Genomic DNA, 18661 nt, shown 5'->3' with positions numbered 1-18661 from the left:
GCTTATAGAAACATAGATGCAGAATCTTTAAATAGCACATCCATCCCTCTTTCTTTCCGTCCGCTAACCAGAAACTTTTTGAAATGAGTAAAGCTGCATTGAGCAGAGGTTTGAGGATGATTTTTTTAATATCCGCTGTTTATCAAGTTTCTACCTGCAGAGACATTTATAGCTGATTATAATTTCCTGTATAGCAGCAGTTTGTAGATCCATCCAAAAACGTTTTAAAAAACAATCCACTGGACTTTGTTTCCAAGTTTGAAGATGTTTCGCTTCCCATCCAGAAACCTTTTTTTTTATTCAAAATGTCAGAAATAGCCTTGAGGTCCAGGCTTCATAGAATAAACCAAAACAAGTCTTTGCATGTTTTCTAAGCCAAGTCTATGTTTTGGGCTTGTCAGGATTTGGTTATGGTAGTTGACCCAAAAGCAGAGGCAGGCAGGCAGAGTCGAATTCATGTTGATTTAATGAAGGGAACTGAAAAAAAACAAAGTCCAAAACCACAGGCAACAGGAACCCAAAAAACAAATGAGAAACCAGAAGTCCAAAAAATTCTAAGATCTTAAAAAAGAAAACACAAGTCAAAACTTTACCAAAACCTAAGAGTCGTCAGGGGAAGAACTGTAATCAGGAGGAGGGCTCAGAGAGACGAATACGAGGAAGACTGATGAGGTTAGCCGGTTTATGACGAGGACCCAGCAAAGAGGAACTGAAGAGAGAGGGTTTTTAAAGGAGACTGAGACAAAGAGAGGGCTAATGAGGAAACTGGGAGCAGGTGTGCACAGAACAAGAGAAGGAAAGAGCTAGGGAATAAGGAGAACATAAGAGGGCAGCAGAGAGCAACACACAGAAACCTGGAAGACTGGAAATAACATCAAAATAATAATTAAATTACTAGAACTATAAAAACATGGAGAAAAGAAAACTAAACACTCAAAAGAACACATAACAGAACCCAGACAAGGACAGAAACTGGAAAAAAACAAAGAACACAGCAAAAATAAAAATAAAACCTCTAACACTAGAAAACGAGGAATAAAGCAAGACTGAACACTAAAAAGAAAATATATAAGAACCAAGACTGAGACAGTGACTGAGAAAAGAATCAAAGAACTCAATAAACTAAGAATTAACCAACTAAAACTAGAAAACAAGGAGCAAAGCAAAACTGGATACTCAAAAGAAAAACATAACAGAAACAGAAACCTGACAGGGCTACTCTATAAAGCTTGGACCTCAATGCCATTTCTGACATTTTGAATTGAAAATGCTTCTTGGATGGGAAGCGAAACGTCTTCAAACTTAGAAACAAAGTCCAGTGGATTGTTTTTTTTTACTTTTTTGGAATGACTATGACCTGGATGACTAAGAATCTTCACCGGCATATTTTTTTAGATACATGAGGGGTTAAAAGCTTAAAAGAACCATTCCTATTATCTCCTGCAAGCTTTTCTCACTCGTAACATAAATTAACTAATATCCCGAAAATATGGTAGAAAGGAAAGTTTCCAATTTAAAAAAAAAAAAAAAAAGCTCTTTTACCATTGTTGTCTTTACTACCTGGTCAGGTTGATTGAAAAAACCTGGTCACGGATTGAAAAAAAATGATTTTTTTGACTGTCTAAACAGTGGTCACCTGTAAACACTGATTAATAAAAAAAAAAATACAAAATGAGGTGACTTTGGTCCCCAGCCAATTTCTCTCTGCTTATCTAAGACTTTGTCTGAAAAAAATATTTTTTTGTTATTTAAGAATATCCTTGAAATTAATAAAAGGGTTCTAAGGGGGACATTGAATTTGAATAATTATTTTACAAGATAAAGTGTGAAAAGAAACACAAACATTTATATTGGTAAAATTCTAATATCCTTTATTTTTTTTCCGTATATCCCTGCCATGCTCTAGTTAAAACAAACAAAAATCTGCATTTCTTCAAGGGTAACTTCAGGTGTGTGTCCTTTAAATAGATGACAGGCTCTCGTTGATTTGGGCTCCTCACACAACCTCATCTCACTCAACCATTTTGATTTAAGCTGCTAAATGATTTTTACACTCTTAGAAAAAAAAACTTAGCTGAAACCATATGGTCTCTGTAAGCATTTAGCAAAAATAATATAGAAGCACTGGAACATATTTTGCTTTAAACAACAAAGTAAATAATGATTTATATGCCATCTGGTCTCTGCACACACACCGCGATAGAACCTTAAACTTTAATCATATCATAGCAGAGATGCTAACCAACGTTCCCTAGTGCATAATATTATCTTTTTGACTCATGACAAATTAAATGGCAAGTGACAGAGTATTGTGAATCTGCAGTATGCTGTGACAGATGGGTTACATCCACTGTAATTATGAACTGCACTGAGTGCTGCTAAAGGTGTAAAAGTGGCTCAGTAATTTACTTGAGATAAGAATTAATTGTCACAAGCTTCACTCCTCCTGGAGGTCTCCAAACATAATTCAGCAGATGAAGGCTGGAGTTGTTTTGTTTCATTTGAGTTTGTTGCAGACGCTTTGAGAGAATCTAATATTTATATTGTTCCAGTTTTATAAATGGTGGATTTGGTTCATTTTAGTCACTTTTGTCCAGTCCTTTATGAAGCCATTTTTTCTCCACAGACTAATAGCTTTAGAATTGAAGTCTAAATTATTATAGTTGTGGCATTCCTCCAAATGTCACTGAAGCTTGGAGAATCTGTAAAATAGTTGATGGTAACCTAATCACGTGTTTCCTCTCTCTATCTCTATGTGTGTAAAGAATGTGGGAAGGAGCCAAAATAAGGGCCCTTCGACTACAGAATCTTGACATAGCGGGGCAGGAAAGCAGAGGGTTCTCCTTTTCTTTGTCATTAAATAAATGTAAGCTCTGTCTAAGGGTATGCATGCAAATCATGCTGAAAATAGCCGTACATAATAAATCTTGCTTTACGGGTGAGTCATATTCCTGAAAAGGATGCTTGTTGCTATTAGTAATTGTTGCTAACGGTGTAGATATCAGAATTATTTTGTATCGCCCCAAACTTTTAAGAGTATATTCAGCCAATAGAGATGTAGCAATCAGACAATGTATGGTTATTTCTCTTTACTGACAAGCTGATTATAACAGATACATGTCACACACGTCCTATAAAGGAACAGGCAATTTAAATGCATTCAAATTCATTACGTTTTTGTATATCCCAAGCTCGGGTTATCTATCCATTTTAATGGATGCCACCTGAAGTGACAGGCTTTTTATATATATATATTTGTAGCATATCTGTAAAGGTAACAGCATACTGCATTTTGAATCAATGTAAATGGAGACCTATGACCAATAAGGTTAATAGGCTACTTTTCTCAGAAGATAGACACGACTCACGAAGGAGCAGAGAGAGGCTGTGAGTTTGTCATTGCAAGTACCTTGTATTTACAGTGACAACATCCAAACGGCCATATGAAAAATGGGCAAAAAATAAAGGAGAAAAAAAATCAAAAAAGACAAAATGTATCAATGCCTTAGTTCCACAGTTTTGATTAGACGTCCCAGGAAAGTCACTTATAAAGTGCGTGGTGTAGCGCAGGTAATGACAAAAGGTCAAAAAAAGGACAATAAAAGGGACAAAAAAGTCAGATCAATGTGGAAACTAAATTGTTTGTTGGCTGCAAGGAGCCTTCTTCCAGCCTGGCAGGAGAATCAGAAATCTTCACAGACCACAAGTGCCACCTTTCTTAGGTACTTAGGCTCAGACTTAAGCATCTACAAGCATCTACTGTCTTCTAAATGGAGTGTGGATTGTGCAAAGGCTAAAGTAACTGCTGTATCTATGTAACCTATATGAAGACTGTGACTGTAAGCAAAAGTATTATTGTATATTGAGTATAAATGGCTAAATTAGACTGAGGTAATAAGTAAAGCATGTGCTCTATGTTCTTTGAGAGAGATACAGTTGTATAGCCAAATCAAATATAAAAAAATATATATCCCCAACCTTTAGCAGATTTGTAGTAAACTCCAAAGTAACTCAAATAGCATGTTTTTTGTTAATTCTGTTACAGAATGAAAAAGTGGGAGGTTGTTGTTTATATAATTTGGATCAATTGGTTGTCAAAGGAGAAGTCCAGTCATATTCAGAATTCAAACTTCTGAGAGTACTTTAAATATGAAATTATTACATACTGTTTAATAAATTATAAGTGTTACTTTAGGGCCATTTTCATTTGAATGTGATTTACTGGAGACTTGTTTATCAAAGAACACTACTGCCACCTACAGGTTTGTGACGTCGCGTTGCGATATCGGCTGTTGAGCAAGTCCCAGTGCTGTATCTGGTGTTTGCCACAGCGCGCTATTATCCAAGTCATCATGAAAACATTCTTCTTCAAATGTTGCATCATTGTTACATTTTTTTTTCCTCTGGCCAGAAGTTCAATGGCATTTCATCCCTTTTGAGGTTGGCAATCCAACGACGGTAATCCATCAACGAACCGTGTTGGATCATGAATCGGAAATTAACATTATTTTCCGAATGTCAAAAATCTTCACACAAATGCAGTGAAGTTTAAAGACCACTGGTACTTTGTAATTTAATTTATAATTGTTTATGGACCAGAATACTTTGGTGAATCATGTGCTGTGCATGTGGGAATCTTGTATGCTTGCTGAATCGTTCTGTGTGTGTGTGGATCTTGTCCTGTGCATGTATGAATCACATATGTGTATTTGTGAAAATGTAGACGGATTTAGCTCTATAGGATTTTTCCTGAATTAAAATTCCCTTTACGTGGATTTTTTCATTATAATTGCAAGAGCGAACATGGGAATTTTGTTTAAAAAATTCAATAAATAGTTAAATGTTGTCAGCAGGGATTATTGAATTCACACACACTTTTACTCATGGCATTTAGATAAAGGAACAGAGCTTATTCTATTCCAAAAAACATAAAAGAGTCTTAAAAGTATATAAGATGGACATAGACCTCAACCAACCCCATGAACTGAAGACGAACACAACATTGATCAATGGGTACTACTGATTGTTTGTCAGAACAAACAAATCTTACATTGTCTCATTATGTTTATCTTGGAAAAAGCTTGCATTAGCTAACCATAAATATATGTTGTGAATAATTGCATCCAAGGCAATGTGCTGGTACGGGCTACAAATATTCATACACAGCTTGATCTCACTGTGCTTTTTCTGAACATAGCGTTTGGGTAGAACTTTTTCTTGCTTGGTGTCCAACTGCTGCACTGTGATTATGCAGGATTTAGATGGCCATGTTTAGGTTGAAAGAAAAGAAATGCTTTGAGAATCAGTGGAATTTAACACTGTAGTCACACAGCTAAGCAGTTGAACATGCCACTTCTGCTTACTTGTGCCACGGCACAACATGGGCTCTTATTTCTGTCCGTACCTCTATGTTAAGCTCTCTGCCTGTGTTGCTTACTCTCTGTGCCCTCTTCCACTCTATTGATCCTCAGTGATATGCGTTATACTAGGGCCTGCTTCAGCAGCTGAGCTTCTCGTGGAGTGTGACTACTTAGAGGCAAAAACAATTTTTTTCTTGTTCTTTCAACCTTAAGAACAAGAGAAATTTTTTTGGTTCTTGTGGAGTATGTCTTTAAGTCTTTACGGTTTGCTAATAAGGCAGCAAATGCTTCAGGTAATAATGTGCTTCACTTCACTGCTATGCCAATAAAGCTATTCTGTATTTGTCAAAGCTTTGTTTGCTCTGGCTTGCATTTCCGCTTCGGTGATGCCATCTTACCCTCAGCCTCAAAAGTGGTGCATAGCTATTGGCCAAGGACCATGGAGTCTGGAGTGGAATGAGTTGAAAATCTGTACATATTTTCATTTAGCTGTTTAAGAATAATAGTAGGGGGCGTCTTTTTAAGTCAGAGGACTCTAAAGCACTTTATACTACAGTCAGAAATTCTTCAGTTCTCCAAAACATTCGCACACTGAAAGCTACATTGTAGCCGCAGCTACCCCGAGGAACACTGGCAGAAGCGAGGCGACAGGTGGAATGTCTTTCCCAAGTAAACGGCAACTGAGACTGATGAGCTGGGGTTTAAACCAGAGACCCTTGAATTGAAGGAAGAACTGCATCCAATGGCACTGTCACCAATCACATAAATGTGTCTCAAACACAACTCAGTATTAAAATCACTTTTTTTTATCAATTCCAAATACATGAACTTACCTCTGAATTCCTATTATCTTGCTTTTGCTATATCATTATAAGAACAATATTGGTTCTTTAAAGTAAAAGCATTTTCATTGAAAAATATTCAGTATTTCCACTCTTTCTCATGAACTCAATATATTCTACTTTACTTTTTTATTTCACTTGTACCTTGAAATATGTGTACTTTTGAGACTTAACTTAAAAGCTTCTGAATTTATGTTTTGTACATGGTTATAACAATCTGCTAATCCTCTGGTTATAGAAAGGGGAATAAAAGCACTAATCTTCATATAATCTGTTATACAGTAAAGCAGTAGACAGTGTAAGGACAGGCATGGGCAAGTCTTCATTATATTATTGATCTTACTTCTTCAAAACAAAAGCACATCCTATTTAATTAATTCAAGAATTTAACAACAACTGATTTTAACCCATTTGTTCTAGTTTTTTTTATCCAAAGTTCTGCCAAATTACGGGCTCAGGGCTCTGTAGATGAATTGTAGCCATAATCCCTTTGCAACGGCCGTCCAAAGGGATTATGAGAATGTTCATTTTAACCCTGAGATATTAAATACAGTACATGACTTGGATTTGAAGGGACACTACATAAGACTTCACTCTACTTGGAGAAAAACAAAACACTTTAGAAGATTTCTGATATATGCCATACGTCATGAAGCTATAGTTGTCTTTGGAAAACCATCTGATACTAGATGATAGAGCTTAATATTGTTGTCTAAGCAAAAAAAAAACGTACTTATAGTGCAGACTCATGACACTGCATGCTTTGATGAGGTCATCACACTGAAAAAGATTCAGTCTCAAAAGAATCAAATGCCACACAGGTCTTGGGATCGATCTTCATTTGCATCGCCATAATCACATGGATTGATTTTTCAGCAAAAAACATTATCATACCTGAGGAATGGCTCAATTTGTTGAGCATGATTAATGATGCAAGTGCCCAGAGGGGAGAGCAGTGTGGACCTTAGGGGTGAACTGTGGTCCATAAGTGTGTCCCTAGGAAGGGATACAGTATCTATAGGCTCAGTTATCAGAATGGTACTGTATACACAATCAATACCATCCCCAGAGGTGGCAGATGGGTCGTCAGCGGGACGCAGGTTATTTTATTCCTCACGCCTCTCCTCCTTCCAGGCAGAGAAGGAGGCAGGAAAGATGTTGCTAGAAGTGAAGTGTTAAGAGCTGTCACCAGTGACAGGACACTTAAAGAGGAATTAGTGCTGCTATCGACAGCTTCTTTGAAGATGAAGGAATGATTCTTGCAATTTCAAGACTAGTGGTGGGAGATGACAGGAGGTTGAAGAGGCTGTAAAGAGATACTCCACAGTCCAGAGGGCTATCAGCACACACACTCTTGTGAGTCTTCTCTCTTCGATATCACTAGTTTTCCTCCTCTTAAGTATTTTTTAAAGAAGCTTAGGAATGTATCATTGGTATTATATCATAAACTTAGCCTATTGGGATAATGGCTAATGTAGATTCATTGCTTTTTCAGTACATGTAGTATTTGTGCAGCTCATGCTTGTACCATTATACTAACAGTACAGTTTTTTTTTTCTTCTGTTGTAAATATATTTTTCTCATTTCCCATACAGTACTTTTCCACACAGCCTTATTCCCCTCAGTTTCAGAACATTGAGAATATCACATCTTAATCTTAATTTATAAAGAAAAGAATAGGTTGCAGGATTTATATAATATTGGTGCGCATTTCGGGGGGGGCGGGGTACATGTTTTACCTACAATGTGGGTGCATGATTTTGAAAAATATACATATGGGGACATTCAACTGGTCCCCATATGGTGAAGTTGTGTCTGGTGAGTTGGGGTTAGGTTAGGATAGGGATTAGGGTTAGGTCATATAAAATGACTGCAAGTCAATGAAATGTCCCGCAGTATCATGAAAACACACAGTTTGTGTGTGTGGGTGTGTGTTTGTGTGATTTAATCTCAGTATAAATAAGTGAAAGTGAAAAAAACTGAATCTGTTACACCAGACAAATTTTGGAAGGATCAGGTTACCTAAATCACAGGACAGGAAAGGAGAGCATTAAGCAGAAAATCCACCAAATGTCTTAGGTTACAGTGGAAGAGATGCTGCCGAGCACAGCTAAGGTTGAAAAAATTAACTGATCAGTTCACTGGACCAGATGTCTTCTACAGGAGGTCCACGAACCCTGGGGGGTCCATGGAGGTACTGAATGGGGTCACGAAAGTTTTGGTTGATGTTTTTTTATATTCCCCCCTGTAATTTTTTTCCAATACCGTATTTTCACGACCATAAGGCGCACCATACTAAAACGCGGAGTCTCAGTTATGTGTGCCATTACTGTATTTTACTATATTACTGTTTTATATACAGGTACATATCCTCTACTACGTTTAAATACCTCTACTGCGTATTTAAAAATAGAGCGGGAGCAAAACTGAGTATGTTTGTGCTTTATTCATGTATTTATTAAAAAAGTATTAATCAAACCCATCAAAGTCATCATCCTCTGTTTCTGAATTAAACAGCTGCGCTAAATCAGACATGCCAATTTCCCCTTCTTCGCTGTCAGAGTCACTTTCCGTGCCGTGCGGCTCCTCGGAAATGATGCCGGCTTTTGCGAAAGCTCGAACAACAGTGCCAGCAGACACGTTAGCCCAAGCATCTACAATCGATCCGCAAACTGTGGCGTAACTTGCCCGGCGCTGCCTTCCACTTTTCGTGAAACTGTGGTCTCCGTTGGTCATCCATTGCTCCCACGCCGCTCGCAGCCTTACTTTGAACGGCCGGTTCACACCGATTCCAAAAAAGTTCCTTTGTCAGACCTCCCGGAATAACAGCAAGCACAGCGTTCATTTGTTTCACCTTGTTTTCACATCGGCTGTGAGATGGGCACGCATGGAGTCACAGATTAACAGCGATGGTGATGCGTGGAAAAAAAACACCTGGTCTCCTTACATACACCTCCCTCAGCCACGCTTTCATCATCTCCTCATCCATCCAGCCCTTTTCATTTGCCATAATAACAACTCCAGCTGGAAAAGTCTCTTTAGGCAAAGTCTTTCTCTTAAAAATCACCATAGGCGGCAGTTTCTGTCCATTTGGGTGGCAGCCAAGCACAACAGTAAATGACACCTTTTCATACCACGCCCACATTTCCCCCTTTAATGTTCTCATGGTGGTCTCAACAACATCCGCAGTAACAACACACATAGGGTGCACCGCACTATAGGGCGCGCCGCACATTTTGAGGGGGAAAAAAGACGTTTATATGCGCCTTATAGTCACGAAAATACAGTAAATAAAATGTCTTTTAATACACATTAACATGAATTCAACACAATGTAGTAAACTGATAAATGGAGGCAGAAAATGTCTGTCAGTCATCAATGCACTTTGGAGCTCTTTCAAGCTGGGCACCGTTTCATTCACAACACCTGTCCCATCAACCAGGAATCAGAATCAGAATTAATTTAATATTCCCAGGGGGTAATTACTTTCGTTACAGGATACCATCTGTAATAGAGTGACTATAGGACCAGTTTGATAGAACACAATTTTATACTATATATAATAAGGGGGTCCACGCTCCATCTTGCCATCCATTTGGGGTTCCTTTGCCTGGAAAACTTTAAAGACCCCTGCACTGGACAAATAATTACAGACCTAAGAGATCTGATCTTTATTGAAGGGTGGCATAAAGAAAGCCAAAAGAAAGGTCATAGGAAATCTAATTTTAAGTTTTACAAAAGCCACCCGAGGAACAATCTGTTCTAGTTTAGAAGATTAGCACAATGTTTATTTTATAGAATGGTCTAGTCAAAGTATAAAGTAGAAAACAAAATAAAATAATATTTCCTTTTGCAACATAGAATGGTGTCTATATTTTGAAAGATGGATGGGTCATATCCCCAAAACATGGAGTTTTAATTTCTGTTAAAAGTAGGGTGACCAAATGCCCAGACACAGGATACAGTAGTCCTATATTTGTTCCACTTTCCCAAAAAGCAAAGCTGTATCCTACATTTGACTGGATCAAATTATAAAAAAAAAAAGTAAAATATGACTTTGTGAAGAAGGCAGAGCGAGTGATTGTCACTGAGCGGCACCAGTGCCACACATTATTACAAAGCTGCACAGGGTGCTCTTAAAACTGAATTGGTAAAGGATTTTAAAACAAAATTCAATGGAAACTATGGTTAAAGAAAATAAAACGCAGCCACAACAAAGACTGTGAAACGGTTTATAACTGGATGAGGCCAGTGAAAGGTGATTCTCAGAGAGAGTTTTGTGAAGTCTGCTGAAATGATTTTTAAATTTGATTCGAGTGGAGTGAGATGTAAGGCAATACTGTAAAAGTGAGTTTTAAAAGAAATGCACAGCTGAAACAGCAGCATCTATCCTGTATTTCTTATGATGTTTTTTTTAGATCTGGTCACCCTAGTTAAAGGTGGTTGTACAAAGTATAAAAATTGACCCAACAGGGGTAAAGTACACTGATATACACAGGGATATATTTCTACAATTTTAATTTGTCAAAACAGTTAGAAGCTATCATCATTTTCTTTCAATACCACAGTTATGCATTGATTTCTGTTTGCCCGTCCAATGAAGTCCCTTTAAAAAAAAAATGGACTGTGTTTGTGTCTTGTGCACAAACCTGCTGCACAAAAAAATTGCAGGTGTTTGGTTTTTCTTTTTTAATGGGGTTTATTCATTGATCTAAGCAATGAAAAACAAACACCAAAAAAAATCTGTGCCCTTATGTTTTTTTCTTATATATTAAATCACAAAGTAATGCTGCTCTGCATGTAGAGGAGTCTCTGCTGCAGAGCAACTGGTGAAGAGGAAGCGCATCAGCTGAGACGGCCATAAACAATTAGGGCGCGGCACACATCCCATAATCATCTGAGAACATTTCCATTCCATCTAAGCCAATCACGTCTCATGACCCGGCTGTCCGGGACCTTACTGTGACTTCCTCCACCCACCATGAGAGGAACATCTCAGAGACAGATTGGGATATTTAAGCATGATAAAAAAATTTAGGGTTATCTGTTGGTTCTAGATTCACTAAGCAGTGGAAAACACAACAGCTCTGCTAAAAGATCAAAAAGTTACTTTGCTCTTTCAACTAAAGAATATCACCACAGATTATGAAGTCCACTATCTGATCTCCTCCTCTATAATCTCTCTCCTTTTGCCTTTAACCTGCAGGTCAGCCTCAGAATGTTTGAATGTACCATTTTTTTTTTTATCCACCACACACACACCATTTGATGCTATTCTTAATGCATCAGCGCATGTAAATCTAGGCGGGTGGGAAGGAGACTGAGTAATTGATCCTCTTAACTACTCCCACTCAATTACAGCACAGGTTAATGCAAGTAACCTCAGGACCGCTCATCCCCACGCTCTATACTAGTGGCAATTGCCTTGAAGGTGAGGAGAAGGGGTGTCTGTTTGTGAGACACACATCTCTTGGCAGTCTACATTGATTATAATGCACTTTAAGATATCTCCAGTAAAGATTTTAGGAGAGATCATAGAAGTAATCTAGCCTCTTAGTATTTAAAGGAAAATCTGCTGTACAATATTTGAAAAATGTGTATCAGACACACGAATATGATTTGTTCAAATGATTTGAACCTGCATATATATATATATATTTTTTTTATTTAACCTGTTAAGAAAAACCTATGAAGGCCATATGAGTCACTTGGCAGCAGGATGTGAGCTACTAAAGCTCTTGCCAAAATGTTTCAGGAGCTTGTGGATGTGATCCGTGTCCTTACAATGACTGCACAGTTTTTTTCTCTGCTCTGCCAGCAGTGCCTGGTTTGTCTCACTTAGCTGTTAATGGGTTTAACCTAATCAGTACTAGCCTTTAGTAATAACGCTTCCTCTGCTGAGCCATCACGCTGGCTTCTCTACAGTGTTTTTCAAAAAATATTTATTCCCATTCAAGAATAATACAGCCACTGATCTCCTTTGTTTTCCTCCAACTGTAAAAAGGCAGAAAATAACCTTAACAGTTTACCTTAGCTAGAAGTTATTCAACACTGGACAGTTTGCACTGGGATTATAGGGGTAATCTGCTGTGGGTAAGAAGAAAATCATATTCAGATAGATATTGATATTTCGGGAATTAAAAATAGGGCCATTAAACACGTTTCAACAGATGAAACTGGAATTTGATCAAGTTGTCATTATTTTATTAGAAAACACAAACATTGAACGTTAAGTAAAATATTTTTACTTACCTATCATTTAAAAACAAATGGAAAGATTCCAATAAAAAAAAAACATTCATACAAATAGGAAAGTATGATTTACTATTTTGATGAGCCATCTCTTTAAAAAGAGTAGCTTTTGACTTGAAAGCTTCAGTTGGAAAGTTTTGGGTTCAATTCCTGCTTCCATCACATGTGGCTGTGCAACTTAGCAAAGCACTTATCCAAAAGTTGCCTACCTGTCCAATGATGACTGTATAAATATGTATATTCGTTAAAGCAGCTTAGTATGGCTGGAAAATCTCAATAAAGCGTAATATTGTGGAGGTATTACTGAAATAATTCACACATAAAATCAATGTGTTAATCAGTTATATTCTAACAGGAACCTGTTGTTCTTAGCATTATTGTGTAGTTTCAAAGTCAAGGGGTTTGAACCGGTTTTTAAATACTGTTAAACCACATGTGATTTTGTATCAAGTAAAAGTTAATTGCATATCCATGTTTGTCTATCATATAAACCCCGAGTAAATAAAGTCAATGTTTGTGGCTGTAAAATGTGAAGGAGTTTCAAAGGGTGTGAATACTTTTGCAAAATGCTTTTTTTTCTTCACTTCAATTATTTGAAAGACAGAATTTCCCAGGTCATTACATTGGCTAATTGACATGTGTTAGTTACATCTGGGTAAAACATTATGAAATACCTAAGCTTCAACTCATCATATTTTGAAATGAATAGTAGCTAAATTAATCTATTCTCAAAGGAGATGATATTACTGTCTCCTGAGTTCTGGGCATAATTTCATGTAAGATTATCTGTGTGTGCTCTGCTGCTAAATGTGGTTTGTGATTTGTATTCAGGGTGACATGACTGAGGCTCTTCAATCTCTCTCCATTAGATTTTAATAGGTTTTATATCACAAAGGTTCACAGAGGACTTTGCACAAAAGCATGCTAATTTTTGTATGTGTTGGATTTTAGTAGTTCTACTGCAGTGCTTCCCTTCTTTTAGGAGGGAGATTATTCACCTGCAGGAGTCAGGATGGAGACTCTGGCAGGGTTGAGTTGAGGGGGGAAAAGGATATCAAATAATCCCAGCAGCTTTATGGGAAGCCGGGTATAAGTCAGAGATCCAGATGAAAAACTCAGCTCATCGCATTACATGATGTGATATTCAAATGCAATTCTCCTTTCTCACATGAATATACATTTTATAAATCTAAAACATGACAAGACATCATAGGCCTGTAGTTATCCGGCCTTAAAAAAATTCCTGGTATGGATGAAAGTGCTGCTGCTCTTTCATGCAGACCTTTACAGATATGGCCAGATGTTGGTAGCCTTTACAAATGATAGCACTGAAAGTCAAGCTGATGATTTTTTTATCCTACAAGCAAAATTTCATTAAATATGCAGACTAATGTCAGAGACGTGTGACAATTTGTATGTTAAAAATTCTATTATGCATCAGTTTTTTTTTATTATACCACAACTGTAAAAAAAAAATATATAATTATTTTGCATTTAAGATTAAAAAAAAAATTTTTGTCTGTCAATATGCTCTATCCAGAGCTCCTCAAGTGGTTTTAGTTTTTATTTCACCTAATTTCATTAAGTAAAAAAAATCTTCTTTGAGGAACCGTTTGCTATCCAATTATTAATGGATTCATCGCAAAAATAATCAAGAGATTATTTGACAAATAATTGTTAGTTGCAGCCCTTGCGATTTCATGCAGGGTTTTAACGTTGAAATTAATTTTAGGGCCACTCTTCCTAATAAGAGCAAGAAATGGGACTGTCATCTTAAAATGTTCACTCTGTTGGCCAAGTTTGATGAATGGGTGCACCCATATCTGCTGGAAAGTAAATTTTATTTGGTATATAGGGTCCTATCAACTATGAAAGTAAAATGAAGACCAAAAAAAGATGTATAGTTGGTTTACTTAAGTAACAAATACGTTTTTGCTATACATTTTAACTAACTTCAGAGAAAATTTCCAGCTAAAAATTTTAAATTTTTTCCAAACTGCTTCAACAAATGAGTTTGTACATCCAATTTAGCCTCTCTTATTTTTATTTTTTGTTCCAAAAAATAAAAAGGTATATCTCTTTAATATAATATGATTTGAAATATTTTAAGTGCCACTGGGGTTGATCTAGTTGGTTAACAGTGGGAAAAGGATTAGATCAGGTTTGGGCAGCTCCAGCCCTCAAGGGCTGTTGTCCCTTCTCCAACTTACTGAATCTAATAATTAGATGACTAGCGAGACTATGGAGACTTCTTGAAAAGTTGCAAACGGCTGATCGCGAGAAAATCTGGTGTAAATGAGACCAAATTAAATTTTTCTGTCATTACCTTTTTCCTCTGATAGAACTTCTTTTCTCATTCTTCTTCGAATACCAATATATGGTTATTGCTTTACTTATGAAATGCCATTAATTTAAATGTTGGTGCTAGCCTGGTCTTTACATACAAACAGACTTTACACTGGCAATAGAGTAAGCCCTAGTATTTTTATCTGTATTCAGTAACACCTGCAAGGTTTCTTTCAAGCCTAGAGATTCAAAATATTCTCTCTTTAAACATCAGAGCTTCATTTAAGCAGCTTTTTTTGTATATTAATACAAAGCAGAGTCCTCTGAATATAAATGCTATTATGATCAGCCTACTGAGCCTTAAAATGTTAACTTTGAGAGATATGTACGTAAAGTCATAGGCTTCAAAAATGTATCTCACTTGAACGATATTTAAAGTGTTTGTTTTTTTATGTGTCCTTTCAAGAAAGTTTGTCTAAGTCCTTCTTTTGTATGACTATGGTGATTAGCCTCATTTTGCAGTATCAAGCTTACGTTTTTTTCCCTTTTCCTCTGTCGTTTCAGATTCTCGCCATTATATCGATCCTTTTTATCGTCCTTTCCACCATCGCCTTGTCTCTCAACACCTTACCAGAGCTCCAGGTTATAGACGAGTTTGGTCACGCCAATGATAACCCACAACTTGCCCATGTGGAAGCTGTTTGCATCGCATGGTTCACTATGGAGTACCTCCTACGCTTCCTTTCCTCTCCAAACAAGTGGAAGTTCTTCAAAGGTCCACTAAATATCATTGATTTACTGGCCATCCTGCCATACTATGTCACCATCTTCCTAACAGAATCTGACAAGAGTGTGCTACAGTTCCAAAATGTGCGCCGTGTGGTGCAAATATTCAGGATTATGAGAATATTGAGAATCCTGAAATTGGCCCGGCATTCTACAGGACTCCAGTCTCTAGGGTTTACTTTGAGAAGGAGCTACAATGAACTTGGCTTGCTTATATTATTTCTTGCCATGGGCATTATGATATTTTCCAGCTTGGTGTTCTTTGCTGAGAAGGATGAAGATGCCACAAAATTCACAAGTATCCCTGCTTCATTCTGGTGGGCCACCATCACAATGACTACAGTAGGGTATGGGGATATATACCCACAGACTTTACTTGGAAAGATTGTTGGTGGACTCTGCTGTATTGCAGGAGTACTAGTAATTGCTCTACCAATCCCTATTATTGTCAACAACTTCTCAGAGTTTTATAAGGAGCAGAAGAGGCAAGAGAAAGCCATTAAGAGGAGAGAGGCATTGGAGAGAGCAAAGAGGAATGGCAGCATTGTATCAATGAACCTAAAGGATGCCATTGCTCGAAGTATGGAAATATTGGATGTGGTGGTAGAAAAGGGAGAAGACAGAACATCCCTAGACAACCACCTTACACCAAGCCGTTTTGGCAGCTCCACAAGGCGTGCCACTTCTGAGAGCAGTCTCAGATCTCCAGACAAACGAATCTCAGAGTCAGGACCTCAAAGCTCGCCCCACCCTATAACCATTACCACCACCGAAAGTCCACATCGGATAAGCAGGACGCCACAGCATCTTAACGCTCAGAAATTGGAGGAAATGTACAACCAGATGACCAAATCCCAATCCTTCACAAATCTAAACACCACAAGTTCCATGAGCACACTGAGCACAACCGTGACTGTACCTGGATCGCCGAAGAAGTCTCTCAGCCCTGACTCAACGTTAAAGGAAGAGGTGCTACTAGAGATGAGGGAAGTCAGGGATTATTCGAAAGGCAATTTAGCCGGACATACAGCAGAATGCATAAACCAGGGTTTCAACCAGGCTTGTGATGATGAGGGGTTATGTGAGATCAGACACCCTAAAGCTCCACCAGTTTTGGATTTTAGCCACCTAAGCTCTACTGGTAATGACTTTTATCAATCTCCCAACCTATGTGATGGATCAGATTTACAAACAGAGGAAGGTGAGAGCTTTAACAGTGCTGTTGAGATAATCCAAGGCTCTACATCTGAAAACAATCCTCTAAAAATAAAAGGATTGGAGGTTAACTTTAGCAAACCTTCCAGTGAAGGACCTCCTACTCCACCTAGCACCACCTCACCTGGAGAAATCAGCTCAAGCATCCTGGGAGATGAGTCCCCAGCAGAAGAAACATCACCCCTCATAACCAGTTCAGGAGCGCTTCTCCCAGTCACAGTTGAGGCCACCTGCAAGCACTCCCCTAAGAGGCTTGTGATAGACACCCCACCTGGTGATGAAGATCAGTCCACAGATAACCATGAGGAGAAGCAACTTATGGAGGAGGCCGGCGCTGCGGTTGCACCCTTGTCACCCAAAACAGCCGGACAAAACTGTACCCAAGGCAGCAACCCAGGTGGACGCAAAGTAGAGAATCACATATTTACATCTGACATCCACCTGATACCTGGAGATGGCAGCCTCACTCCAACCTGTGAAACAAGCATGTGAGCATCAGGGGAAGCTAGACCTATAACAACCTCAGTCCTGGCATGTGGGGGAGAAGCAGGACAAATCTGGGTGTAGTCGAACTGAAAGATATACTTGCATGGCATGACAAGTTCTCTTTTACTTGGGTTGTTGCGTATTGCTGAATCAGAAACTGCAGGGCTTCATGCAGTTTTGAGAAAAATACTTGAGCAAACAGTGGGCCCAAAAAGGAAAAAAAAATGAGGCTCTGGAGACAAGGGGAATACATCAAATAATGCAGACACCAGTTTTCCCAACGTAACAAAAATGACTACTTTCTTGCTAGGGAAATGCTCAGAAGGATTTATCTGTACAAAGCATGCATTAAAAAAGATATTTTATGGTGCTTAGTTTGCTGAAAGCCCTCCACTGTAAATACAATGACATGCAAGGTAATGACAATGCACAAGATGGCAAAGGAAGACCGAAGGTACAAACATTTGTAATGACAAAAAAACAATCGGGGTTGGGGGGGTTGAATCAACACTCTTGAGAGTGGGTATTTGCATAGTAGCGATCTATATTAAAAAACTAAAAAACAAAAAAACAAAAACATATCACATATTACCTGATGTGGAAATGCAAAGTGTTCCCATGATGCCCCTTGTAATGTCTGTATTTTTATTTTATCTTGTGCAATATGATGTTTCAGTCTGTAATGTTTATTTCTTTGGGTTGTCATAGCACCTTTTCAACTTTTGGTTTGTCAGCATACAGATATTCAAGACACTTCTCTTCCTCTAAATCAGTGGTTTCTCACCTTTGGTCAGCTTCCTTGGAAATTAGAAGACCCCCCGCTCCCCATTTACACCCCTTCTGACGAGCCTTTGCAAAATTTAAAAAGAGAAAAGTTAATTATTACTAGTTACATATTGCAATAAGATAAATCTACCAGCTCTTTTTTTAATACTTCACAAAATGGGTTGTTTTTTCAATTCATTTTTACCACCCCCCCAAATGGTGCCACATAACCCACTTTGGGAACCACTGCTCTAAAGCATATAATAACTGGAAATGCCAAATATGTAAATACTTAGTAAAAATCCGAGGTATAAAGAAAATTTATCATACAGTTTCTCCAGTTGGACCCAGTTTTAAAGCTCTATCTAAATCACTATTAAGATTTTTATTTATTCTCTAACAAAAAGTTATATAGAAGTAGATTTAAGAATCACCGAGATATGGTTTCTGTAGATTTAAATTGACTTTAGATGATTTCTTGAGAAGCTAAAGATGCAAACCATCGTAAAGGAATCAAAATGTTTTAGAATTAATAGAGAAGCACCAAAGAAATCATCTGTTGATATATTTTCTTTTAATCTGTAACTCTAAAATATTTTCTCTTTAGTGTAGGCCTATATCACATACTAAGCGGTACCAGGAGACACCCAAAACAACACTAATTGGTGC

The 18661-nt window shown here is 37.7% G+C and overlaps 1 protein-coding gene across 1 annotated transcript; it reads left to right on the top strand.

Annotated features, from left to right (window-relative positions):
- Nucleotides 1-7495: 7495 nt before the first annotated feature.
- On the top strand, nucleotides 7496-17823 carry LOC119772301 (potassium voltage-gated channel subfamily B member 2-like; the record flags this gene model as incomplete). The annotated part of the gene is made up of 2 exons (XM_038268658.1): nucleotides 7496-7558; nucleotides 15305-17823. Coding segments are annotated over 2 exons (1992 nt in total), but the record flags the coding sequence as incomplete, so codon positions are not given.
- Nucleotides 17824-18661: the final 838 nt, after the last annotated feature.

This window comes from Cyprinodon tularosa, unplaced genomic scaffold (genome assembly GCF_016077235.1).
Source record: "Cyprinodon tularosa strain WSP-4 unplaced genomic scaffold, ASM1607723v1 ctg707, whole genome shotgun sequence".
NCBI classification, from domain to species: domain Eukaryota; kingdom Metazoa; phylum Chordata; class Actinopteri; order Cyprinodontiformes; family Cyprinodontidae; genus Cyprinodon; species Cyprinodon tularosa.
The sequence above is the reverse complement of the archived record's forward strand: the minus strand, read 5'-3'. Positions and strand labels throughout refer to the sequence as shown.